At 40.2% G+C, this 27330-nt stretch overlaps 1 protein-coding gene across 11 annotated transcripts in view; it reads left to right on the top strand.

Moving 5' to 3' along the window:
• The window catches only part of MAPKAP1 (MAPK associated protein 1), a 232357-nt gene that overhangs the window by 31956 nt on the left and 173071 nt on the right, over positions 1-27330 (top strand). For all 11 annotated transcript variants that reach the window (XM_061433515.1, XM_061433511.1, XM_061433516.1 and 8 more), the window contains one exon: positions 14097-14245. In XM_061433515.1, coding sequence (XP_061289499.1) covers positions 14097-14245 — 149 coding nt within the window. The remainder of the gene's footprint in view (positions 1-14096; positions 14246-27330) is intronic.

Below are 27330 nucleotides of genomic sequence, written 5' to 3'. Positions count from 1 at the left end.
GTATTTTCAAAACTTCAAGAAGAGAAGACTTTTAAAAAAATTATAAAATTGAATGCTATTAAAATATTTTCTAATGTTTTATCATGTTTCCTTGACTGTTCTCTTTTTTCTCTCCTTTCAAATAAGTGTCCGCAGTCTATCTTTTAATCTTCTTCATACCTCGTGTTACTACCCTGGCGTATAATATGTGACCAGTCAATTTTTGTTGACTGACTCCTTTGCTACATAATATTTATGAAGCTAATAATATTCATGATTATCACAGTAATAGCAGCACCTACCTAGTGCTGTGGTAAGTACCTTATGTGCATTACTTCCAGTGAATGCTTCTATAAGGTGTAAGTTTCATTGCCGTTGTTAACAAGTGAAAAAGAAGGTCACAGGGACAACTTGCAGAATTTACAAGGCTAGGAAGTGGTGGTGCAGTAGAGTCATGTTTTGTATCTAGCACTGTCTATCTCAAGCCCAGTCTCTTTCTGCTAAACTACATCACATAAAGTGGTTATTGCTTTCTCCTACTATGATTGTAAACCCAGGAGTGTTCATTGGGTATTATTTTCTTCATGATTGCTTGTAAGTGATGACTGTGTAGAACCAGAAATCTCATCTACTTCTTTCTCCTTATATCTCACTTCTGTGACTTCCTGTAATTCTCCTTGAATATCATTTTAGTTTTGCCCTTGATATTTTTAAAATCTCTCCAGAGTGGCCTTTTCTGTTGATCTAGTTAATACTTCTCTCTGTTGTATTTAGCACAAACTGGGAAATCTTTCTATCATTTATCTTTTCTACTTTCTTCAAAATTTTTGTGTATCTTAAGTGTTTTTCCTATTTATTGCTTCTTAATGAGTTCAGAGCCAGTTTAGTAAGCCCAGCTCTCCAGTTACCCTTTGCTTTGCCATCTTTACTTCCATATCTTATAACAATCATTAAAAAATAAATTAATAGAGGAGTAGAGCATCTCAAATAACAGCATTGACACCTTTCATAATGTGAGAAATAACTTCTTCAACCTAAACTTTGATGCATTTAATAATCTAATAATTAGAGATACATCTAATAAATTTTAATACATCCATCACCCACTCCTTAAAGTCAAATCCTCTCTACCTTTTGTTCAGTGTTTCACAGAATGTGCTGGAGGCAAATAAATAGTCCCCTGTTTGCTTTCATTTTAACCACACTGTCCATTTCTCTCTCCCTTAGTTTCTTTCTTATTTCTGTCTCAGAGATTTCAATAATTGACCCTGAGATCTTAATTCTGGAAAGGCTCTTTAAAGTGCCTGCCCATGCTTTGAAATGTTGACCTTGATTCTGACCAGACCAGTAGCCTGCCTGGTGGTTATTCCTCATCAATGTACAGAGGAACGCCTTTGAATTTTCTGTTAAGCTGGGTTCCATCGTTACCACAGACTTACACCCAGGTATCCTGAAATGGTTAGAAAAGTGGAGTCCTCAGTCCACTAAACATCTCCCTGGCAAACGGAGCAGCCATTCTGTTTTCACACATCTCTCAAACTCATACTCTTTTGGCAAGGAATGCTGTGACCAAATCATTTTTATTTTAATTGGGAATTTTGGCTAAGTTATCATGCATTTACTCACTCTTTTTATGCTAATTACATTTTGTTCAAAATCCTTTCATCTGCTTTTCCTTATCTTTGTTTTACCTCATTCCCCACTAGAAGAATCATCATTGTGAATGTGATGATCTCCCCTGCAGTGTTCTTTTCCCATAATTATTCTGTCTGCGTCCGGTCCATTCTTTAAGATACTGCCTAAATGCAGCCTTTCCACAGGAGTTGGAAAGGATCCTAGAAGCCATCTGGTCCGTACCTCGAAGTTCTTCATAAACATACTGACGCGTGTGCCACAAGACCATGTGATAAACGTAATACCTTATTGTAAGATCCTTTTAGTGTTTCTGTAACTAAAACTGCGTGGATAAATTTGAGGCCAATGTCATTGGAAGACAGTGTTGTCAGGAATAATGTCAAATCAAGGACTAGTATTTTTAATTTTATTGTTTTAAAATGGTGTTTTATATTACTTACAAAATTAGTTAATATTCTTATGCATTGAGTCATTTAACAAGTATTTCTTCCACAGCTTCTGTGTGCATAGTAATTCACCACTCGGTGCTTCGGGGAATACATGATTCCCGTCCTCAAAAAGTTTGAAGTCTAGTGGAATTCAAGGCTACATGTAAGGTTAAATAATAGCTTAAAATAATAATGTACTTTATATCAGTTACTTATGAATATTCCTGGTTTTCTTTATATGACTTCTGTTATATAGCAACAGTTCCCAGGTGCAGTGGCTATAAAAGTCAGAAATGCATCTAAAAGTGTTATCATGACATCTGTATGCATTTCTGGGCCCTGTCTGTGGAATTCCTGATTTAGTAGATAGAGGTTGGGGTCCACAAATCTGTATTTTTCAGAAGCTCACTGGGTGAATCTAATGGGTAACCAGCTCTGAGCACCACTGGATTATATGCCACCCACTAAGTTGACTTCATGCAAGTAGAACAAATTAGTTGTTAATATTTCTACACTTGTTACTTATTTCTATACTTGTTAATATTTCTATACAAGTGGTAAGTAACTTGTAACCTGGGCATTCTGACTGCAGAGACTGTAGTCTGTCTACTCTGTCCCCTTCTCTCCCATACTGCAGGCAGAAAGGAGCTGCTCCGGGCGCTTTGGGTATTCAAGGGCCTTTGATGTTCCCTTGCACCTTTCCTTCTCTCTCTGTCAGCTGCAGGTAGGGTTCAGGAAAGTTGCCAAAGCTTCTATATTAAAAAAAAAAACAAACACCTTCCAGTGGCCAATAACGAAAAGAAAGTGAAGTTAAAGTTGAAGAGCGACGTGAGATCGAATAATTCAGGAAGTACAGCTGTACCTTATGAATGGCTTAGAACCAGGAGGAAGGGCTCTGGGACGTTTCCCAGTCTTATGCTTTTTTTGTGCTCATCTGATCTCTCCTTCCTCCTCCTGTTCTGCTCCCTTTCCCCACAACTACTTTGTCTGCTTGTCTGATCCAGAGTTATTCATTCAACAAGTATTTATTTAGCTCCTACAGTACCCAGGAAGAAATAGAGAAAAACAATAGAATGGGAAAGACTAGAGATCTCTTCAAGAAAATTAGAGATACCAAGGGAACATTTCATGAGAGGATGGGCACAATAAAGAACAGAAATGGTATGGACCTAACAGATGCAGAAGATATTAAGAAAAGGTGGCAAGAATACTCAGAAGAACTATTCAAAAAAGATCTTCATGATCCAGATAATCACAATGGCATGATCACTCACCTAGAGCCAGACATCCTGGAATGTGAAGTCTAGTGGGCCTTAGGAAGCATCACTACAAACAAAGCTAGTACAAGTGATGAAATTCCAGTTGAGCTATTTCAAATCCTAAAAGATGATGCTGTGAAAGTGCTGCATTCAATATGCCAGCAAATTTGGAAAACTCAGCAGTGGCCACAGGACTGGAAAAGGTCAGTTTTCATTCCAGTCCAAAGAAAGGCAATGCCAAAGAATGCTCAAACTACTACACAATTGCACTCGTCTCACACGCTAGCAAAGTAATGCTCAAAAGTGTCCAAGCCAGGCTTCAGCAGTACATGAACTGTGAACATCCAGGTGTTCAAGCTGAATTTAGAAAAACCAGAGGAACCAGAGATCAAATTGCCAACATCTGCTGGATCATCAAAAAGGCAAGAAAGTTCCAGAAAAACATCTGCTTTATGGACTATGCCAAAGCCTTTAACTGTGTGGATCACCACAAACTGTGGAAAATTCTTAAAGAGATGGGAATATCAGACCACCTGACCTGCCTCCTGAGAAATCTGTATGCAGGTCAGGAAGCATACTGGACCTGTATGCAGGTCCAGTCAGAAGTGGACATGGAACAACAGATTGGTTCCAAATAGGAAAAGGAGTACGTCAAGGCTGTATATTGTCACCCTGCTTATTTAACTTATATGCAGAGTACATCATGAGAAATGCTGGGCTGGAGGAAGCACAAGCTGGAATCAACATTGTCGGGAGAAATATCAATAATCTCAGATATGCAGATGACACCACCCTTATGGCAGAAAGTGAAGAAGAACTAAAAAGTCTCTTGATGAAAGTGAAAGAGAAGAGTGAAAAAGTTGAATTAAAGCTCAACATTTAGAAAACTAAGATCATGGCATCCGATCCCCTCACTTCATGGCAAATAGATGGAGAAACAGTGGCTGACTTTATTTTTCTGGGCTCCAAAATCACTGCAGATGGTGATTGCAGCCATGAAATTAAAAGACGCTTACTCCTTGGAAGGAAAGTTATGGCAACCCACTCCAGTACTCTTGCCTGGAGAATCCCATGGAGGGAAGAGCCTGGTAGGCTACAGTCCATGGGGTCGCAAAGAGTCAGACACGACTGAGCTACTTCACTTTCTAAATAGCATATTAAAAAGCAGAGACGTTACTTTGTCAACAAAGGTCTGTCTAGTCAAGGCTTTTCCAGTAGTCATGTATGGATGTGAGAGTTGGAGTATAAAGAAAGCTGAGCGCTGAAGAATTGATGCTGTTGAATTGTGGTGTTGGAGAAGACTCTTGAGAGTCTGTTGGACTGCAAGGAGATCCAACCAGTCCATCCTAAAGGAAATCAGTCCTGGGTGTTCATTGGAAGGACTGATGTTAAAGCTGAAACTCCAGTACTTTGGCCACCTGATGCGAAGAGCTGACTGATTTGAAAAGACCCTGTTGTTGGGAAAGATTGAGGGCAGGAGGAGAAGGGGATGACAAAGGATGAGATGGTTAGATGGCATAACTGACTCAATGGACATGAGTTTGGGTGAACTCTGGGAGTTGGTTATGGACAGGGAAGCCTGGCGTGCTGCAGTTCATGGGGTCGCAAAGAGTCGGACACGACTGAGCAACTGAACTGAACTGAACTGATTCTGGGAAGGATTGAAGGCAGGAGGAGAAGGGGACGACAGAGGATGAGATGGTTGAATTGCATCACCAACTCAATGGACGTGAATTTGAATAGACTCTGGGAGTTGGTGATGGACAGGGAGGCCTGGCATGCTGCAGTCCATGGGATCGCAAAGAGTCGGACATGACTGAGCAACTGAACAGTTATGCACTGTTATAGGCCTGAAAGGTACAGCAGTAAACAGGAGGCAAAATCTCTCCTCTGATGGAGCTTGTGGGGGAGAAAGAGTTAACAGACACAGTATGTCGGATGTCAGAATGGGATAAGTGGCACAGAGAAAAATATTACCTAGCTCAGGGGGATAAGGAGTGCTGCTGCTGCTGCTAAGTCGCTTCAATCGTGTCCGACTCTGTGCGACCCCATAGACGGCAGCCCACCAGGCCCCACTGTCCATGGGATTTTCCAGGCAAGAGTACTGGAGTGGGGTGCCATTGCCTTCTCCAAGGAGTGCTAGGCAGGGGATTTTGCTGTTTTATATAGGGTAATCAGGGAAGGCCACATGAGGAAGGTGATGGTTGAGCAGAGATCTGAAGGGAGTAAGGGAGTGAGCCAGGCAGGTAATGGGAGATGAGTGTTCTAAGATGAGGGATCAGCAAGTACAAAGGTCCTGGGTTGGAAGTGAGACTGATGTACTGGTGGAAAAGCAAGGAAGAATACCTGTTGGTTAGAGCACAGTGAGAAGGGGAAGTGGGGTCGGAGAAGCAAGCCATGGGAGACTGATCACAGATGGTCCTGTAAGGACCTGGGTGAGGTGATTTGATCAGAGTACTGATATGATTTGTGACTTAGTTTCTTTTTCCTAGCTTAAATTTCCTTTAAAACAACTATTTATTATAAGAAATTTCAGACACAGAAACAAAGAAGAACTTTTTCAAACATATACAAAACTAGAGAGAATGATGTCATGAACCCCCATGCGCATCGCCCAGCTTCAGCAGTTTTAGTAGTCTGTGTCTTGTCTCATGTCACTTGTATGTTCACCTACCCTTTCCTCCCAGATTATTTTTAAGCAAATCCTTGCTGTCGTATAAATGCATACTTAAATACTTATATGTTTTTTTATGTGTACTTAAACTGCACTACCACTATTCTAAAAATGAGCAGGAATTCTTTACAGTTATCAAATATTTCCTTGTTTCAAAACCCCCTCCCCCCATTTAGTTTGTTCAGGTCTAGATCTAAGGTCCACACATTACTTTTGGGTAACATATCTCATTTCCTTTTTAATCTACAGATTTGGATTCTTTTCCAGCTTTTTATTCTGTAGTTTATTTGTTAAAGAAACTGGGTCTTTTGTCCTATAGAATTTTCTGCATTCTGGCTTTTGCTAATCATATCCCCACAATCTCATTTAATATGTTCCTCTGTCCTCTTTATTTCCTATAAACTGGTGGTTGGATCTGGAAAATTACTCAGATTGAAGTTTGGTTTTTGGTAAGAATACTATGTTCATACTGATCTGTATTTTCTATTGCATCATTTTAGTAAACATGGAATGTCTTCTTGGTTCTTTTTATTTGTGATAAGATTGATGGTAGAATCAGGTATTGTCCATTCATTATTAAATTACTCCCATCAGCCTCTCGTCTGCTGATTTTAGTGGCCATTGATGAGCATCACTAGATTCATTATCATTGCACTCGTGCTCAGTTGTGTCCGACTTTTTGTGACTCTGTGGACTGTAGCCTGCCTGGCTCCTCTTGTCCGTGGGATTCTTCGGGCAAGAATACTGGAGTGTGTTGCCATTTCCTTCTCCAGGAAATCTTCCCAACCCAGAGATCAAACCCAGGTCTCCTGCATTGGGAGGCAGATTCTTTACCTCTGAGCCACTTGGGAAGTCCAGATTCTTTCATTCAGTTCAGTTCATTTGCTCAGTCACGTCTAACTCTTTGCAACTCCATGGACTGCAGCACGCCAGCTTCCCTATCACCAACTCCTGGAGCTTGCTCAAACTCATGTCCATTGAGTTGGTGATGCCATCCAACCATCTCATCCTCTGTTGTCCTCTTCTCCTCCTGCCTTCAGTCTTTCCCAGCATCAGGGTCTTCTGAAATGAGTCAGTTCTTTGCATCAGGTTGCGAAAGTATTGGGAGTTTCAGCTTCAGCATCAGTCCTTCCAGTAAATATTCAGGACTGATCTCCTTTAGGATGGACTGGTTGGATCTCCTTGCTGTCCCAGGGACTCTCAAGAGTCTTCTCCAACACCACAGTTCAAAAGCAGCAATTCTGGCGCTCAGCTTTCTTTAGTTGTGAAATAGTGATTTCTGATTTTATCAGTCTTTCTTCATTTATTAACAAGTTTTATATAAAGAACTTTCCCCTATCTATTATTTGGCCACCCACTATACAGTTCCTACAAGAAAGGTAGGATAAATGCTTGATTCTTTCCCTTTGTTAGTAGTTTTCAGGATGAAGAGTTTATTCCTTAGCGTCCTGTGTAGGTGACCAATGAGGGTTTTTTCCCTTTGTATCATTATCCACTCATGGGCTTTAAGCATAAATTATATTTTTCTATTCATTGCAGTTATTCTTTTTTTATGCTAATCTTGTCCTTTTGTATAGTGAGTCCCTTCACATTTGCTTCTAACTTCTTTGACACTGTTCCAGTAATCTTTCATAGCTTCCTTGCTTTCTTGTATAACAAGATGTTGCAGGTTCATCTTGCCCATTTTCTTCCCCACATTTGGAATCAGTCATTTCTCCTGGGAGTCTTGATTCTTTTTAGTGGTAAATGCCATTGAGAGACCACAAGTGAGCTCTAGGGGTGCTCGCTGGATTGATTTTTTTTTTTTTAATAGGCCTTTTCATGGAGTAGAGCTCAGAAAAAAATAAAATTTTAGAGAGAGAATACATTGTGAGTTAGTGCTGATAATTCCAATTCAAATTTAAGAATTTCTACTTAATTTTTTTGATTTTATGTTTATGTATCTTTTCTCTTGCTGAAAACCTTGGTTCCAGAATTGAAATAAGAATGTAATTAGTAACATTATGATTAGTGAGAACATTTTAAGAATTTTTTTAATCTTTTTAATACATTCCACTAGGAAATACAGTCATGTTGCTCTGTGATAAAGTTACTTAAAATAACTCGTCTCTTTGTAGTTTAACTACCAACTAAATACTACGCTTAGGTTCATGTATTTCATTTTGCTTTATTTTTTGAGGTTGCATTTTCCTTTATTAGTTACAGAAAACATTTATGTGGTTCCAAAGTTAAATACATAAAAGAAGAGAAATCTAGCTTCAATCTTTATCTTCTACTCTTTTAGTCATTTTAAAAAAGGTTTTGGCTCTCCTGTCCATTTACAACTATATATAAACATATTCACATTCGTATCCCCTTTTTTAAAATTAAAGATAGCATAATACACCCTATTTTATGCAACACATTTTTCAGTTAACAACGTATCCTGAGAAGTACTCTGGATGTGGAGCAATCTATGGAGATAGGTTTCATGATGTGGATGTATTATAGTTTAGCCATGAAGGCCCTTGTGGAAGGATATTTGATAGTTTTCAGTCTTTTGTCGGAGAAGGCAGTGGCACCCCACTCCAGTACTCTTGCCTGGAAACTCCCATGGATGGAGGAGCCTGGTAGGCTGCAGTCCATGGGGTCACTAAGTGTCAGACACGACTGAGCGACTTCACTTTCACTTTTCAGTTTCATGCATTGGAGAAGGAAATGGCAACCCACTCCAGAATCCCAAGGACGGGGGAGCCTGGTGGGCTGCCGTCTATGGGTTCGCACAGAGTCGGACACTACTGAAGTGACTTAGCAGCAGCAGCAGCAGCAGCAGGCTTTTGCTGTTGCAGATGGCACTGCAGTGAAAAGCCTCCCACATATGAGTTTTGTTTTATTGCTAGTATCCCTAGGATCAGATCCTGAAAGTGATATTGCTGGGTCAAGAGGTAAATATATGGTTTTCTTGGACATTCCCACATTCCCCCTTCGTTGAGAATTTACTCTTTTGCATTCCCTCTAGTAATAGTGTCTATTTCCTCATAGCCTTAACATTTTTTATTTTTGCCAATCTGATAGAAGTGCAGTGGTATCAGTGTGTAGTTTTAATTTGCATATCTCTTATTGTGAATCTGGTTGCACATCTTTCCATTTGGTTAAGAGTTATTTGAGTTTCTTCTTCTGTGGATATTATATATTGTACATTTTTCTATAGGGTTGTTGATCAATGTCTTCTCTACTTTGAGACTCTTTATATAATTAGGAAGTTTTTATTTTTATAGCATCAGATTTATCCATTTTCTTATTCTGAAGTTTATAACTCATATTTTTAAAAAAACTCATTAGCTGGCTCTGGGTTGGGTGGGGGAGGAAAATGTGGAAACAAGACCAGTTTGAAGATGGTGGTAATAATCCAGCTTCCATAGCCATAGGTGGTTCTGGATATCTTCTAAAGTTTCTCTTGATGGATAAAGTGTGGAAGAGAAAAGTGGAATGACACTTAAGTTTTTTGCCTGGCAGAACAGAGTTGACATTAACTGAGAAGATGATTGTGGAAGGGGCAGGTTAGTGGAAAGATCAAGAGGTTGGTTATATAAGGACATGAAAAGTTTGAGATGCCATCAGGCAACCAGGTAGAGGAGTGAAATAGAAAGTTGAATATGCAAGTCTGTAATTTTAATGAGTATTTAGGAATAATCATTTAGAAGTTATCAGCATACAAGGGTATTTATATAAGTTTTCCCTATTTATTTTTTTATTGAGGTATGCTTACATACATTGAAATGTACAAGTGTTAAATGTTTGATGATTTTTGCCAACATACACACCCGGGTAACTAACATTCCAGTCAAGTATGTAGCATTTCTGTAACCCAGAAAGTTCCCTCGCGCTTTCTAGTTAATCCACTGCCCAAAGGCAATTACTATTCCAATTTATATCACCACAGTTTAGTTTTTACTTTTGTAAAATGGTGTTTCTTCAATTTCAGTCTGAATTTGGCAATAAGGAGTTCATGATCCAAGCCACAGTCAGCTCCTGGTCTTGTTTTTGCTGACTGTATAGAGCTTCTCCATCTGTTTTTGCTGACTGTATAGAGCTGCAAAGAATATAATCAGTCTGATTTCAGTGTCGACCATCTGGTGATGTCCATGTGTAGAGTCTTCTCCTGTGTTGTTGGAAGAGGGTGTTTGCTATGACCAGTGCATTCTTTTGGCAGAACTCTATTAGCCTTTGCCCTGCTTCATTCTGTACTCCAAGGCCAAATTTGCCTGTTACTCCAGGTATTTCTTGACTTCCTACTTTTGCATTCCAATCCCCTATAATGAAAAGGACATCTTTTTTGGGTGTTAGCTCAAGAAGGTCTTGTAGGTCTTCATAGAACAGTTCAACTTCAGCTTCTTCAGCGTTGCTGGTCGGGACACAGGCTTGGTTTACCATGATATTGAACATGGAACAACAGACTGGTTCCAAATAGGAAAAGGAGTACGTTGAGGCTGTATATTGTCACCCTGCTCATTTAACTTATGTGCAGAGTACATCATGAGAAATGCTGGGCTGGAGGAAGCACAAGCTGGAATCAACATTGTCGGGAGAAATGTCAATAACCTCAGATGTGCAGATGACACCACCCTTATGGCAGAAAGTGAAGAAGAACTAAAGAGCCTCTTGATGAAAGCAAAAGAGCAGAGTGAAAAAGTTGGCTTAAAGCTCAGCATTCAGAAAACGAAGATCATGGCATCTGGTCCCATCACTTCATGGCAAATAGATGGGGCAACAGTGGAAACAGTGGCTGACTTAATTTTTCTGGACTCCAAAATCACTGCAGATGGTGATTTCAGCCATGAAATTGAAAGACGCTTACTGCTTGGAAGGAAAGTTATGACCAACCTAGACAACATATTAAAAAGCAGAGATGTTACTTTGCCAACAAAGGTCCGTCTAGTCAAGGCTATGGTTTTTCCAGTGGTCACGTATGGATGTGAGAATTGGACTATAAAGAAAGCTGAGCACCGAAGAATTGATGCTTTTGAACAGTGGCATTGGAGAAGACTCTTGAGAGTCTCTTGGACTGCGAAGAGATCCAACCAGTCCATCTTAAGGGAGATCAGTCCTGGGTGTTCATTGGAAGGACTGATGTTGAAGCTGAAATTCCAATACTTTGGCTACCTGATGTGAAGAGCTGATCTCATTTGAAAAGATCCTGATGCTGGGAAAGATTGAGGGCAGGAGGAGAAGGGGACGATAGAGGATGAGATGGTTGGATGGCATCACCGACTCGATGGACATGGGTTTGGGTGGACTCGGGGAGTTGGTGATGGACAGGGAGGCCTGGCGTGCTGTGGTTCACAGGGTCGCAAAGAGTTGGACACGACTGAGCAACTGAATGGAACTGAAAATGGTGTTTACCTACGTATTTTATCTTTTTGGCTGTGGTGCACCACTTGTGGGATCTTCATACTATAGCCAGGGATCAAACCTGGGCCTCTGGCAGTGAAATCCAGGAATCACTAATCCAGATTCTGGAATATATAAGTACATTAATCAACAGATTAAAATCTATTAATTATACATTAATAGCAATAGATTAAAATACACACTTAAGAACATTTTAGATTGCTACTAAAGTGGTATTTTAAATATTGGAAGTGCTGTTCTACCTGTAATCAATCAACAAGTTTATTGCTGTACTTTGGAAAGGAATGATCCTTTATCAAGCACCTATTTCTTCTTGTTCAGTCACTAAGTCATGTCTGACTCTTTGCAACCCCATCAACCGCATCACACCAGGCTTCCCTGTCCTTCACTGTCTCCCGTAGTTTGCTCAAACTCATATCTATTGAGTTGGTGCAGCCATCCAACCGTCTCATCCTCTGTCACCCTCTTCTCCTGCCCTCAGTCTTTCCCAGCACCAACGTCTTAGCATCAGGTGGACAAAGTATTGGAAAAGCAAAAACAAAAAACCTACTGGATGCTAGGAACAATGCCAGGTGTCTTCTTATCTTGTCCCCACAGTGATCCTAAGAGATAAGTTACCAATAGCTCCAGAAGAAACTGTGAGTTTATCAAAGTTGTGACTTATCAAAGTCACTGTACTGTTATCAGTAGAGTTAAGTGTGAAGTGGTAACGTATTAACTCTTCCATTCTCTGACTAATTCCCAGTTGGACTTCTCTCCTCAACCTATGACACTTTCCCCCTTCCTCCTTTGGTTCCTACATCATGGAGAAAAGGATCTAATTCTTTTTTAAAAGGTGGCATTTCTGGAGAAGGAAATGGAAATCCACTTCAGTATTCTTGCCTGGAAAATCCAATGGATGGAGGAACACAGTGGGCTACAGTCCATGGGGTCACAAGAGTTGGACACAACTTAGCAACTAAACGACCACCACCACCTAACTCCTTACCACAGACTGAACACATGTGTACAGTAATTTCCACGCTCAGGTATTCAGTCAGCACAGTGCTCGGTGAGATCCTAGTTTGGTAATCGTAATTACAGATAGTTGATCTGGATGATTCAGTCTTAGGACTGTATCATACAGGTGTTATCCTTGTACAGGTCTGTGTTTAGTTACATACTTCCTCGTCCATTCTGCCCTGGCCTTTGGGAGGTCCATCTGCCTTCTCCCTTTCCCTTTCTATTGTTCTGCTGACCCGAGAGGCTGGATTTGGAGGTTCACTCTCTGGACATATCAGATTGTATGCATGCATATCATAATCATAGTAGCCTTCTTGTTGATTCAGGTCACTAAATGCATGAGGTTTTCAGAAATGTATGCTACTATTAAATAATTTTCTGGACCCAAGAAGCTAGCATACTGTTCATTCACACACAAAAAATACGTCACTTTGCTATCTAATCCACATTCTGAATTTGTAAGTACATGTAATCAACAGATTAATATCTGTTAATTATACATTCATAGCAACAGGTCCTTTTCTCCTTGTTTGCCATATAAATCTATAGGGACTCATCTGATAAAGTTGTCCCACTAATTTGTTGAAAATAACTTGTTACCTTTTTAAAAAGTTCTAAGTGACTATTTCAGAATTATGTTTAATCTCAGTTCCGGTTGGTTGTGCTCAAGAATGGAATGGATTGAATTTAGTTATTGCATATTTTAAGATTGATTCATTTGAAACTTTAAGTATGGAAAATTTCGAACATCACAAAAATAAAAAGTACAGTGAACCCCCATGTACTTATCATCCAGCTATCACCTTAAGTGACATTCAGATTAATATAGAGAATTAAATGATCTTTGAGAGGGTATGGAACTAATGAGTAAGTGCTGAAGATTTTGATTTAATAACTTAATCTGAATTCCTTCAATCATTATTTTATTCATTGATTCATGCAGTGAAATTTATTGAAGGTCTACTGTGTTCATTAGTGCCTAATGGCTAAGAGCCTTGGTGGGGTGCAAATCTTAGCCCTGCTCCTTACAGGCTGTGTGACCAGGGGCTAATCAAACTATTCTATGCTTCAGTTTCCACACTGACACAATTGAGATAATGCTAGTGTCTACCTCATAAGTTTGTTATGAGGTTTAGATGAGATAAATTGGCTTCCTCAATGTATTTTAATTACTGTTATTGTAAATACTCTTCCTCCTTTTCCTTTTCCACTTCTTCATCTTTGTCATCCACATTATGTGCTAGGTACACATTGGGAACCATGAGAGGGTTAAGTTGTGAACCATGTCCTTGAAAAACCAGAACTTCAAAATTAGAGGGAGGAGAGTCCTTTAGGATTATCTGGTTTGACAAGTCCAGAGAGGTTTAGTGAATAGTCCAGAATCACACATCTGTTAGTGGCAAAGCCAGGCCAAAGCTTAGATCTCGCAGCTGTGAAATGCTCTTCTTATAGGATAGCCCTTCTGTTGATTTATCTGACCTCTGCCCCTTTCCTTAAACCCTCGTCTTTCTAAATTGACAAACATGACCTACATGTATATTTCAGTGTTCTGCTGGTTTAGTGCACAGACATAACAGTATACGTTAGGCCTGTTGCACATATCAGACCTGAACATGTCCTTGGATACTCCTGCTTAAGGTTCCAAGGAAGACTTTAGGGAAGGTAGACACAGGCCGTCTCTCTCTGTTGTAATCACAAAGATGTTTTTATCTTCCTCTTGTATCACAGCCCAGGAGTTAAAGTCACTGTTTGAAAAAAAGTCCCTCAAAGAGAAACCTCCAAATTCTGGGAAGCAGTCTATATTATCTGTACGCCTGGAGCAGTGCCCCCTGCAGCTGAATAATCCCTTTAACGAGTACTCCAAATTTGATGGCAAGGTAAGTAAACTGGAACGCATCCCTTCAGGTAATGCCTCGACTGAATGGAGTTACTGTTGTTATTGTCATTCTTATTTTTATCAGATTTAAATTTAAGTAGGTTTCAAAAGGGAGTCAGAATAAACAAAGGATGTCTCTCACATTTTCAAAGACTGAGGGTGTGAAAAGGTCTGGATTTGGGCTTAACTGTGGTTTCCACAGTAGTATGTTTGGGAGGATGAAAACAGAAACAGTCCTGAGATAGGAATGTGTGTGTTCCTGTTTTATGTCCTAAGGTTTGGGTTAGTCGGGTTGTGATTAATTAAGGTCTAACTGTGGGGAAAGCCTTGAAAATGGTTCTGGGAGGCAGTTTGCATTGTCTTGTATGAGTCTTGATTATAACTCCACAAATTGTGGACGTTAGAGCTTCTCTTCAGAATTCTAGGACGTTGCTTTGCATTTCAGTATTTTATTGAATCTCGTTTGACTCTTGCTGTGCAGGATGACTTAATTTTTTCCTGTCCTGACAATTTACAGTTTGTAAAATTAAAGTGTGTTTATTTTCCTTTTAGAAAAAGGACCACTGTTTTAAGTGGAGTATAGCTCTACGTGAGCACCCACTCTCCTGCATTCCCACATTCTGTGTCTCTGTCCCAAACTGAGCTGGGCTTCTTTCAGAACTGTAGCAGTCGATTTTTTTATTTATTGCCATTATGTTTGCTGTCTGTCAGTGGCGTGGGGGTGCTGAATGATAGCTTGTTGCCTGGAGGGATTGTGTACAATTTGTCTTATTTCAGCACAGTTGCAATTAATAAACATAGAACTCTTTGCTTATGTTTGCACTTTTCATATTCAAGTCCTGGTTATATGCTGGTTCTTTCAGTTGTCATCTTTGAGCATGGTGATGTTCTTTACTTTGAAACACTTTCATCTCATACAATTCAGCATGGTTTCACTGGTTTTTTGTTTAGTATCTAAGTCATGTCCAACCCTTTGCCACCCAATGGACTGTGGCCCCCCAGGCTCCTCTGCCAATGGGATTTCCCAAGCAAGAATACCCAACAACAGCTGGGTTGTCATTTCCTTAAGTAAGCATATATGGCCGTTGGCACATGAGGTCATTGATACTGGCAGAGAAGAACAGAAACTAAAAACAAAATGCATAAGTAACATAAAATCCTAATTTGCTCAGGAATTTTCCCCCTAAAACATCAGAAAGCACTTTTAGTAAGTTAGAGATTGTATCCTGTGAAGAGCTGCTCTTCAGTCTGCCCCTGCCCCCATCTCCTGCTGCTGCTTGTGGAATACAGCAGAGAGAAGGGTCCCCTAGGGAACGGGAATGTCAGCCTCTGGAAACAAGTGAGTTGGGCTTAAGGGGACTTTTTTTCGGAAATACTGCAGTTGATTCATTTGGAAATGTGAAACGTTATTATTGGGATTAGATTACATGGCTGGAATTTATTTGTTTCCTATCATCTCATTGTTTGAGGATGCAGTGAATTCTGGAGTAATTAATATGTGGTAATGCTTTGCCAACAAAATAGCACAGATCTTTTAAAATACCATATTCTAGAATTTTGATTATGCTATTAGAGTCTCCTATAAATTACTTACACTTGGAATTGTTTGAAGGTTGTGAACTCTGTGTGTTATATATACCTAATTTCTGAAGTGCCAGGAAGGAATTGAAAACTAAACCATTTCCTCAGTCACAAAGGAATTATTTTTGCTAGATGTGTGTTTACACTTACAACTCATGATGTTTTTTGTCATATCAAATGTATTTGTAATCAGCAAAGGGTGTGAGCATGGCCCAATCACCATTGTACAATTGATTAAGAAAGATTTATATATCGATAAGTCTTTCTTGTGATACAATGCTATTTTTTTATTATCCTACATATTACAATTGCTAAAACACAATTAAACCCTTGTTCTCATCTATTATTTAATATTGATGCATTTGGCAGATGTGTAATGAAAGTGGCTAATATTTGAAGGATATTGTACTGTACATATTAAATTAGTCTTTCTTTTATCTTTGTGAAATGCATCAATATGATATTCAGTGACATCTCAATGATTAATAGAGAATTATACTTGAGTCAAGCCTTTTCGTAACCTAGAAATTAAAATGACTATTCAAATAACACCTCAAAATGATGAAATTAGCATTTTGTGATTGCATAATAATGGGATTGTAGTAGTTATAACAGCACCATGGCTGCCTCTAGAGTTAAGATCATGTCAACCCCTTGATAATAAAGCCTTTCTGTGAGAGTCGACTTTAATAATTTCCAGATTGATTCTTCCCATAAATCATTTGACGTTCAGCACTAAATTTTTGTTACTGTTGTAACTTAAAATTATTTTATTTTTATTCAGCTCATATTTAAGAAGTGAAATGAGTGTCCTGTTTTAATGATTCACCATCTTGTCATCACTCCCTGTTTTTGCTTCAAATGTAAGAGTTTTTCATGTATTTTGATAGTTCCTTCTTTTTTTGCAAAGGTTTGTTAAAGCCACTAAAATATGTACAGTTTTAACCCCCCTTACAAATATTCACAATGCTTTTCTTGGGAATAACTTTTGCCTTATTTACATAATTAACTGAGTTGCTTAGGTCTCTTGGGCAAATGGTACATAATTGGGGAGAGAAAGGGCCAGGAAAGAGTTTGGGGTCTAATTAAATATGCTAAAAAACTACTTAATTATGTATTTCCTCAAGAGACTAACTGCTGTGAAATCCTCTTTATGATTAAACTAGCCTTGGATTTGAAAAAAAGAATTTTGTTTTTGGTATGGCCTTACAGTTACATCAGAGTTAAGCAAGCATCCTTAAGAGTTTGTGCAAGCTGAATTGTTGTTGGTTTTAGTGCTTCCAAGGGTAAGCATCTCTTAGCTACTGTGCTGAATTAAAGTGAATACTTTCAAATTGTTTCTGGTTCCTGTAGCTGGTAAATAATTTTATTTTTTTAAAATTGTGGTTGGTTGATAACTTCTTGAAGATATACAGTTGAGAGGGAAGGCCATAGGCTTTATGGTAATTTTGAAGGGCTTTTTGATCAGGTTTATTACTGTTTTTGGCTTCCCTTGTAGCTCAGTTAGTAAAGAATGTGCCTGCACTGCAGGAGACCCGGGTTCAGTCCTTGGGTTGGGAAGATCCCCTGGAAAAGGAAATGGCAAATCACTTCAGTATTCTTGCCTGGACAGAGAAGCCTGGTGGATTATAGTCCATGGGGTTGCAAAGAGTCGGACATGACTTAGCGATTAAACCACTACCATTACTGTGTTTGTATTATTTTTTTTGGCAAATTGGCAGGGCTATCATGACCTGTTTTAGATTCGTAGGTTATTAATAACCCTGTTTACTGATCATTTGAAAACAGACCAAGACAGATTGCAAGTGGTTTTAAGGAATGCTTAGCTGGACAAGGCAAAACCAGGCTCAGCCATCTGCCTCAAGTCTTTGGGCTTGTTAAAAACAGAACCTCTGATTAATGAACAAAACCAACCTCTGTTTTAGAGGTGAGATAATAGGAACATTTTTGTGCTGATCCTTGTGATCTCCCTGAATGTGGGAAATGTTGGGTGTGACCGGGAGTTGCTCTGAGGCAATGAAGGCGTGATAGGCAATGAACATTCAGCACTGATTTCAGTATTCCTAAATATGTGGGTTTCTGCCCTGTCTCTCCACCTTTTAAAAAAAATGGAGTCTTATTTTAAAAAGTATCTTTTCATTCCATGCCTTACCACTTAGTTGAGAAGCCTTAGCTAGTACATTGACATCACTGTTTTGTTTAAACTGTATTTACAAATATTATCATCATCAATAGACCTCCAGAAGTTCAGATATGCACCTCCTGTCAAGACTGTTACTAACAAAGAAATACTGATTATCAGCTGTGTGACCGTAGTCAGGTTTTTCATCTCACTGAACCTCAGACGTAGGAAAAGAAAGTGAGATCCTTCCTCACAATCCTGATGAATCCATCAAATAGGATAAAACCCCCAGCACAGGAAGAGGCAGTATAATTTAGTTGGGAAGCAGATCTATTTTGAAGTAAGATTTGAGTTTGAATCCTGACTCTATCACTTAATGGTGTGACGTCAGGCTGGTTACTTAACCTTGTGAAGCTGCAGTCCTTGTACGTGAAATGAGGTGGTGGTGGCGTGTCTCTCTCTGGAGGATTGAGACAGCATGCTGGAAGCACCCAGCAAACACCTCACTTCTGCCCCCCCTCTCTCTGTAAAGTAAAGGGTGCGGGCCAGTCCTGCTTTCTTTGCTTTATACTTCATTAGATTGTTGACAGGATAGAGTGAGAGGAAATGTGCTCTTCAAGCCTGGAGTTTAGCATGGTTAAACAAGATTCACAGCAGACTGGGTGACGGTGGTCTGCTTGTAGAAGTCCAGGGAATCAGTCCAGTGGGGTTTTGACCTTTAACTTGAAATAGGAAGATTAAGACAAGTAATTACTCTTTTTTTTTTTTTTTTCCTTTCTGCAATGGCTATTTTCTAAACATCAGGTGAGAAGGTAGTGTGATGTCAGTATTGCTTGGCAGTTTACTAAAACATTAAATATCTTACTTATTTGACTTAGCGAAATTACACTCGGAGGAGGATGTTTGCCTTGACAGGTACTTTAAAAAGCAGAACCAGTTCTGATTCATATAAACAACTGTGACTTTGATTGTGTTAACTTATTAGAAAGTAACCGTTTCTCTGTTAGAAACTGTTTTAACAGAGAAGCTGCAGAGAGCATGGGGGAAGGGATAATTCATGAGTGCTAATTGCTTGGCTGTTAATTTTCATAAGTGTTGATAGAAGCAGTTCCTTAAATTAAACTTTGTTTAAAATGTATCAGGGGAAATATTCCACAATGTCGAGCCTGAAGTGAAAATTAATATGAATGCTGTGGCAATTAACACATACTGGTTAATAGCTTTTAGCAGCATTTTGGGATGATAGTCCTTAAATACATTTTTGCATGCTGCTCTTGTTTCAGCATTGTTCCAGTCTATGTCTGGATAATTATGAACAAATGTTTTCTACAGTCATTGGCATTAAGTAGCTCTCTTCACAGAAAAGTCATTTAAAACTTTGCAGAAAGTGCGAAGGGACTGAAAACTGTTGCAGACAAAAGGCCAGCGAATCGCCGTCTTGGAAAGGCAAATTGCCTTTCTGAGGAAAATGCTCCTTCTCTGTTACCCTGGAAACAGCCCCCTCTTATATGGTAAGCTACTTTAGCTTCAGGATCTCTTTCCAAAAAATGATAACCTGGACTTCCAAGTGCTGATTATGTTTCTGGACAGCAGCTTTTGCTTATTGCTGCCTGAGCTGAGACATGGCCTTGAGCCTAAGGGCCTTCTGCCCTTTGACTTTGCTTCTTTCTTCTGACCAACCTCCCTCCCCACTAAAGTTAGCCAGCCACCCCGTCCTCCCCACCAGAGGAGGTGGCTGAGAATGGAGTTGGCTCTGTCGATCTCATTTCCCTCCTTCCTTTCAATAAGAGTGCTTCGGGGGTTCACTTGGCTTAGTGCCTATTACGAGGCAGATCTCAAGAGAGACAGACAATCTGAGGTAACTCTGTTGTTTGAATTAGGAGCTATTTGTCTCTCTCTTCCACTGGCTTCATGAAACATACCTTTTTAAATAAGGGAGAGTAAAGCCCCAACATTTGGCAACTTCTCCCTGTGGTTGTATTTTGCTAGCCTTCCTTTTCATAGACCAGTTTTTATTGGTCTGTTCTATTTCTAAAGCAAGATTTATTAGATATTTACTACTTATTCACACACCGTGGTATACCAAGAAAAGGACCAAATTCATTAATTTAAAAATATCTTTTCCTGCGATTATTTCCCCCTACAGTTGTACGAATGCAGTGCTCTTCCTGTGGCTCAGCCTTACCTGGAAATCTCCAGCGGAGGCTTTGGGGTTTTTGTCTGGGTGGTGTTCACAGTGAATTAAATAAGAATTTTACAACAAAAGAAAGTGTTTTCAGCATCCTCTTCTGCAGTTAAATTCTCAAGGCTGAGTTCTTAAAAGTAGCTTATTCCACTCTGAGCTTTCTGTCCCGGCCTCATTTCTGCAGTTTGTTCTGTGTCTCACCAGTCCGGAGGCTTCCTCTAATTTTAGAGCCATCCTCTAGAAATTCCCATCAGAGGTGGAATTCACCATCAACTCAGACTTTTCAAAGGAAGGCAGAATTTTGCAATGATAAGAGCATGTTTGTCAGGCTTGGGTTAGAATTCTCACTTGGCTATTTACTTGCTGTGCGATCCTGGGCAGACCGCTTTACCTTCTTTAAGCCTGTTTTCATATCTATAAAATAAGTTTCATGATACTTATCAGAAAATGCTGTTGTGAGGATTTAATGAGAATTATAAATGCGTACGTAGTGTACGTGGTCAGTGCTGGAAGATGTATTGGCTTCCTTTGACCACATTGCCGTTTATTTACTTCCTATTTAATGAGAGTCTGCTACATACCAGGCACTGTTAAGTAAAATCTGGATACAGTAGTGAGTCAAAACAGACCTGGTTTCTGACTTCATGAAGCTTCCTCTCTTGGCAGGAAGATAGATGTTATATAAATAATCACCAAACTAAGTGCAAAATTGCAGTCATAGTATTGTTTAGTCACTAAATCGTGTCTCTTTTGTGACCCCATGGAATGTAGCCCACCAGGCTCCTCTGTTCATGGGATTTCCCAGGCAAGAATACTGGAGTGGGTTGCCATTTCCTTCTCCAGGGGAATCTTTCCGACCCAGGGATCGAACACGCATCTCCTACAATGGTGAGCGGATTCTTTACCCCTGAGCCACCAGGGAAGCCCCACAGTCATAATATCAGTTCAGTTCAGTCTCTCAGTCGTATCTGACTCTTTGCGACCCCATGAACCCCAGCATGCCAGGCCTCCCTGTCCATCACCAACTCCTGGAGTCCACCCAAACCCATGTCCATTGAGTTGGTGATGCCATCCAATCATCTCATCCTCTGTCATCCCCTTCTCCTCCTGCCCTCAATCTTTCCCAGCATTAGGGTCTTTTCAAATGAGTCAGCTCTTCACATCAGGTGGCCAAAGGATTGGAGTTTCAGCTTCAACATCAGTCCTTTCAATGAACACCCAGGACTGATCTCCTTTAGGATGGGCTGGTTGGATCTCCTTGCAGTCCAGGGGACTCTCAAGAGTCTTCTCCAACACCACAGTTCAAAAGCATCAATTCTTTTGCACTCAGCTTTCTTTATGGTCCAACTCTCACATCCATACATGACTACTGGAAAAACCATAGCCTTGACTAGATGGTCTTTGGTTGACAAAATAATGTCTCTGCTGCCTCTGCTGCTAAGTTGCTTCAGTCGTGTCCGACTCTTTGCGACCCCATAGATGGCCGCCCACCAGGCTCCCCCATCCCTGGGATTCTCCAGGCAAGATCATTGGAGTGGGTTGCCATTTCCTTCTCCAGCGCATGAAAGTGAAAAGTGAAAGGGAAGTTAGTCGCTCAGTTGTGTCTGACTCTTAGCGACGCCCTGGACTGCCGCCTACCAGGCTCCTCCGTCCATGGGATTTTCCAGGCAAGAGTACTGGAGTGTGGTGCCATTGCCTTCTCCGACCTTCTCTGCTAGTCACAACTAATTAGTTACCAAGTTCCAGGAGAGATACTGGAGGCTTTAGGAGGGTTTTCATAGGGGCATCTGACCTCGTATAGGCTATCAGGGATGGTTATCTCTGTGAAGGTGACTCAACCTGAGAGTTGAAGGCAGAGTAAGAACTAGCTAGGTGAAGGGAGAGGAGAAAGGACTTTCAGAAGATCTGAGGCAAGTGGCGGGGGTCGGGGGTGCAGCTTGGAGATTTGGGAAACTAGAAGGCTGTGTGCTGGAGCCCAGGACTGAGGTATTGTGGTGCAGGGGGAAGCTGCAGGGGCTGGTTCTACCACGTATGGCTGTAGGGGTGTCCTCTGCAGCCTGAGAATATAGGAGAGCCTTGAACCAGTTAAATGAGGAGGGAGAGTCACAAGGTTTGTGTTTTGAAAAGATCCCTGAAGCTCTGATGAAGAGAACACACTGGAGAAGGGTTTGTGAGGCTTGAGAGACCAATCAAGACATTTTTGGCAGTGGTCCAGGTAAGAGAAATGGTAACGTGGGCTTACTTATTGGTGATGGAGGAGTGGATGACTGCAAGAGGTACTTAGTAGGTAAAAGTGATAGGGCTTGATGATGGGTTGACGATATGTCAGGGAACATAGGAGAAAGGAGTTTCAAGGATGATTTCTTGATCAGATTCTGGCTTGAGGAACTGAATAGATACCATCTCTGAATTAGGAAGCACTGAAAGAGGGCTGCAGATGCTGCAGAAGTTACCGTCGTGAGCTGGTTTGACAACACATCACAGCCTGTTACCATGTCCTTAAAGACACTACACATATTCTTTTTTGGAGGAGATAGGGTATACCCTGCTTGTTAGGCTTATATTGGAGGCATCCGAGACAGGGTCTGGGATGAGCACGGGCTAGGAGCCAGGAGCCTCTTCTCTGTTTCCACTTCACAGCCAGCTTTGGTACTTTGGCTGAGAAATTGCCCTAGAAGTCAGTCACCTTCTCTGAGATAGGGCTGTACTTTCAGATGCCTAATCCAGCTCGTCAGGCCCTTCAGAGGAGAAAATGAGATAATAATTTTAAATGAGGCAGATGTCAGGTGTCCTTTAAGAAAATATATTGATTGTAATTCTTGGAGATTAGGGGAGTAAGAGGTAAAACATGGTCATATTTTTGCTATAATAAGATTACTGTTGTGGTCCTACCCTCTTCCTGGCTAATTAAATACCAGATTAGCAGATGAAATCTGGTTGGAATGAATAGCAAACACTGAGATCGCAGTAAAAGCATGGGAGACAATCTGTTTTATAGGTGTGGTGGGACTGCAGACGGTGGGGTTTTATACTGAGCTTTCTTATTGCGGGCAACTTGCTCTGCGTAATTTGCAGTGTAGAGATTTTCTTGTCGCTCCAAGTGCTAGGCCTTGATTTTATTATGTTGAAGACAACTATCCATAAATATTGAGTGACAGCCTAGGGTCACCCACTTGGGCATGGAATCTAGGTGTTCTAATTCTTAGAGATTTTTATTTTCATTCTTAATGGCATTCATACTTATAAAATGGAAACCTGAGTTCCAGGTTCTCAGGTTTCCTGAGACCATGTGGTGGAAAGAACACAGACACAGAAGATGTTTTAGCCCTGGCCATACTGTGGACTCTGTGACAGGTCACCTCCCATCTCTAACAAAGCCCCAGTTTCTGCATGTTTAGAATGAGGAACTTGGTTTAGATGATCGCTGGATTTCTTTTTGGCTTTAAGGTTCCATAGTTTTGTGATCGGAGAAGGCAATGGCACCCCACTCCAGTACTCCTGCCTGGAAAATCCCATGGATGGAGGAGCCTGGAAGGCTGCAGTCCATGGGGTCATTAAGAGTCAGACACGACTGAGCGACTTCACTTTCACTTTTCACTTTCATACATTGGAGAAGGAAATGGCAACCCACTCCAGTGTTCTTGCCTGGAGAATCCCAGGGACGGGGGAGCCTGATGGGCTGCCGTCTATGGGGTCACACAGAGTCAGACACGACTGAAGTGACTTAGCAGCAGCAGTTTTGTGATTGGAGGTGATTGACATCAGTGATATGTAGAAGGTTATAAATGGAAAAGAAATAAGGAAAACTTGAACTCTTGAATAGTTGACCATCTACATACATGTTGCTACTTTCCTCTTTTAGTTGATCATAACAAAATTGTGGTAGAGGTAGTTTTATCTCCATTTTAGAAATGAATAAACTGAGGCTCAGAAAGGGAAAGTGACTTGCTCAAGGAGACCCCACTAGTATATGGCAAGACTGGTATTTCAGTACCTTATTCCAGTACCACAACTTTCTTTCTTAGAGTCTTTTACAGTCATCTTTGTGGAGGAAACACAGTATTGTTAATATCTGAAATTTTTCAAAATTTAAAAACAAAATAATTTTCCCTTTACCAGTAGACTTGGAATCTGATACACTGGTTTAGCTCTTATCAGTTGTGTCTGTCTGGTGAGTTACTGCATTTTGTAAGCCTCGATTTTCTCACATGTAATAAAGAAATAATGAGATATTGGGGCTGAGGAAGGAGGGAATTGCTTTACACATCAAATCTAGTGAAAGTTGGTCAATTGTGTCCGACTCTTTGCAACTCTATAGACTATACATTCCATGGAATTCTCCAGGCAGAATAATGGAGAGGGTAGCCATTCCCTTCTCCAGGGGATCTTCCCAACCCAGAGATCAAATCCAGGTCTCCCACATTGCAGGCGGATTCTTTACCAGCTGAGCCACCAGGGAAGTCACAAATCCAGTGTGTGTCCCACAAATGCTGTTTTCTTTCCACTGATCTTCTTAGTAAGCAGAGTGGGTTCATTCATCCATCCATCCATTCATCTATCCATCCAACAAATTATTTACTAAGCATTCAGATTGTACTGGTTCATTTCAAATGTTTATTACATACTGGCCGTGTGCTAGGCACTGATAAGACAGGGCTAACGACCATAGAGGAATTTGAAGATAAGAGTGCCCATGTAGCCAACATGTGAGGAAGCATGTTTCGCAGTCAGGATTGTGCCCTGAGCTGGGGACTGTGGCAGTGGTCCATGACCGCAGGTGCATACGATTGAGCAGAGGAACAGACCCATGAACTGTAGTGTTAAATGTGATAGGTGCTGTAGTGTAGGCCTGTAAGGAAGACTGAAGTTGGGAGGCAGCAACGACATTCATCCAGTTTGTTATCCTAGGTGAGTTTGTCTGAATTTTGATTGTATTAATACCTAGAGGGCAAGTTTGGTCACTGTTTAATGAAGCCCAGCTTGGCACTCTCCACACATAAATGCGGACTTTTTAAAAATGGCAGTGATAAATTTCAAATGTCATTACTCTTTGAGGCTTACAACTATATGGCAGTATCATAGGAGCAGCATTTTTATTAATATATCCACTCCTTTCTGTTAAATTGAAGTTTTAAAACCTAGACCAAGATACATGTAAGAAAGTAAATTTAGGAAATTTGCAAAATATGCTCCTATGCAACCAAAGATTAAATTGATTTGTTATATGTGCATTTAGCTACAATTCATTTTAATTGTCTGTATGAAGTTAAAAAGTATTAGTGTCAGATAAAGATTCATCACCAGAGCGTGATTTAGGGCTGGTGCTGGAGAACGCAGGCATGTGTTCCGGCAGATGTTTGTATAAGGCGCTGTCTTTCCTGACAGCAGTTAAAAAGTATGGTTATAGTAATCAAATTGCGGTGCAGCGACTCAGAGGCTAGGGCCAGATTGAATTAAAATAGATATAAGATTTATGAATAGCAATAGCTGTGATAAAATTTCACTGCCTTCTTCAACAGGAAGGACTTTTTCCACAGTAGAAAGAAGAAAATCTAATAACCACTTTTCTAAAACTGTGATTTTGCTGACTTTCATTTTCCCTTCCTAATTATGACATCAAAACAATAGCTTGCTGATTTTTTTTTTCCCAGCCTTGGAAATATACTGCCCACCCTCCCATGTTAAGTGCCTAGTGTTAAAACACATATTTTCTATGTTTTTAATGTTTTTGTTTGGAAAAAAATTCATGTAAATCTAGACTTTGGGATTTAAATTCCCTTTTAAGGAATGTTTCTTTATCATTATCACCATAACTGTGTTGTATTGAATTCCTAAATTTGTACCAGGTCCTGTAATGTACCCTTCATATACAGCAGCTTGTCAGTCCTCACAGCATTCCTTTATATGGATTTTATTGTTACTGTTGTACAGGTAAGGAAATTCAAGCATCACAAAAGGACAAGTGACAGCTAGGTGTGAGCCCAAATGTGTGAGACTCTACAAACCTCTTTTTTTTACTGCGTTGCATTGTCTTTAATTCATTCCATCTGCAAGAATTTGTGATGCTAAAGTCTGTAGTCTTTTTATTTCCCAAAGGTTTTGAGGTAGTTCTGATTGACATCGGACAAGAATTTCTTTAATATTCACGAAGTGTATATTTTAAAATATAGAAGACTTACCTATGTATGGTTGATGTGAAATAAGATGTTGGGACCCCATTTTCGGTTAAAAGATACTCTTACTAAGTTAACTTTAGGATCAACTTTGTCTTACCACAATTTCCTCAAAGACTTTTAAAAATACCTAATTGTACATGATGGGAGCTGAAAAGACGGCCTTCCTGCCTGACAGTGTTTACAATCCAGGATCAGTGCTCTGACAAGGATAAACAAGTGCTGGAGGCAGAGTGTGGCTGACATTGCCTCTCGTGAGCGGATTATAATGCATATCTTCTATATAGATGTCAAGGAAACTCGGCATCTTTTGGAGTAAAATTAGCTTGGGAAAGAAAAATCCAGGATGTTTCCCAGTGTTCCTCAGTCAGCTTTAAAATTGTGTTGTGTTCTCTGCTATGACTGAGCTTCATTTCCCAGGTGTCCAGGGAAGGGACGGTATTTCTTCTACTTAAGGCTGGCCAGGACGGAAAGATGCTAGTCACATGCTTTTAGCAAAGAGGCTGGGAGTGGGGTTGGGGTTTGCTTCAGCAGCTGTTCCTGCAAAGCTGCGGGCTCGGCCTCCTTCTCCAGTTGGGCGGAGGCTGCCTTCCACTCCCCTCCTCGGCTCCATGTCCCTTTCCACGCATCTCCTTTCAGCCTTTTCTTCCCTCTCTTTCTTGTGGTGATACCTTCTCTGTGCATGCAAGCACAAAAGACCAAGAACAGGTTTCTGTTTGTCTTCAAAACTCTCTCCTGTTGTAGTGATTTTGAGATTGCGCTCCACCTCCCGCATGTTTGAGCGTCTGCCACATTATGACTGATGATTGTGCTATGTCTAACATGCTGTTGAATATTTTAAAAAAACACATTTTTCATATTCAATTAGATATACAGAGAAAAATGTTAAGATGTAATTTTGATCTTTAAATGCAGTTATGTAGAACTAGAAACGGATATTATCTCTTTAAATGAGACAGCAAGAATAGGTCTGTTGACCATGAATAATTTTTGTCAGTTTTGCTACCCCGGCAGATCCTTCATTA

Source organism: Bos javanicus, chromosome 11 (assembly GCF_032452875.1).
Source record: "Bos javanicus breed banteng chromosome 11, ARS-OSU_banteng_1.0, whole genome shotgun sequence".
NCBI classification, from domain to species: Eukaryota; Metazoa; Chordata; class Mammalia; order Artiodactyla; family Bovidae; genus Bos; species Bos javanicus.
This window is presented reverse-complemented; position numbering and strand designations above follow the sequence as displayed.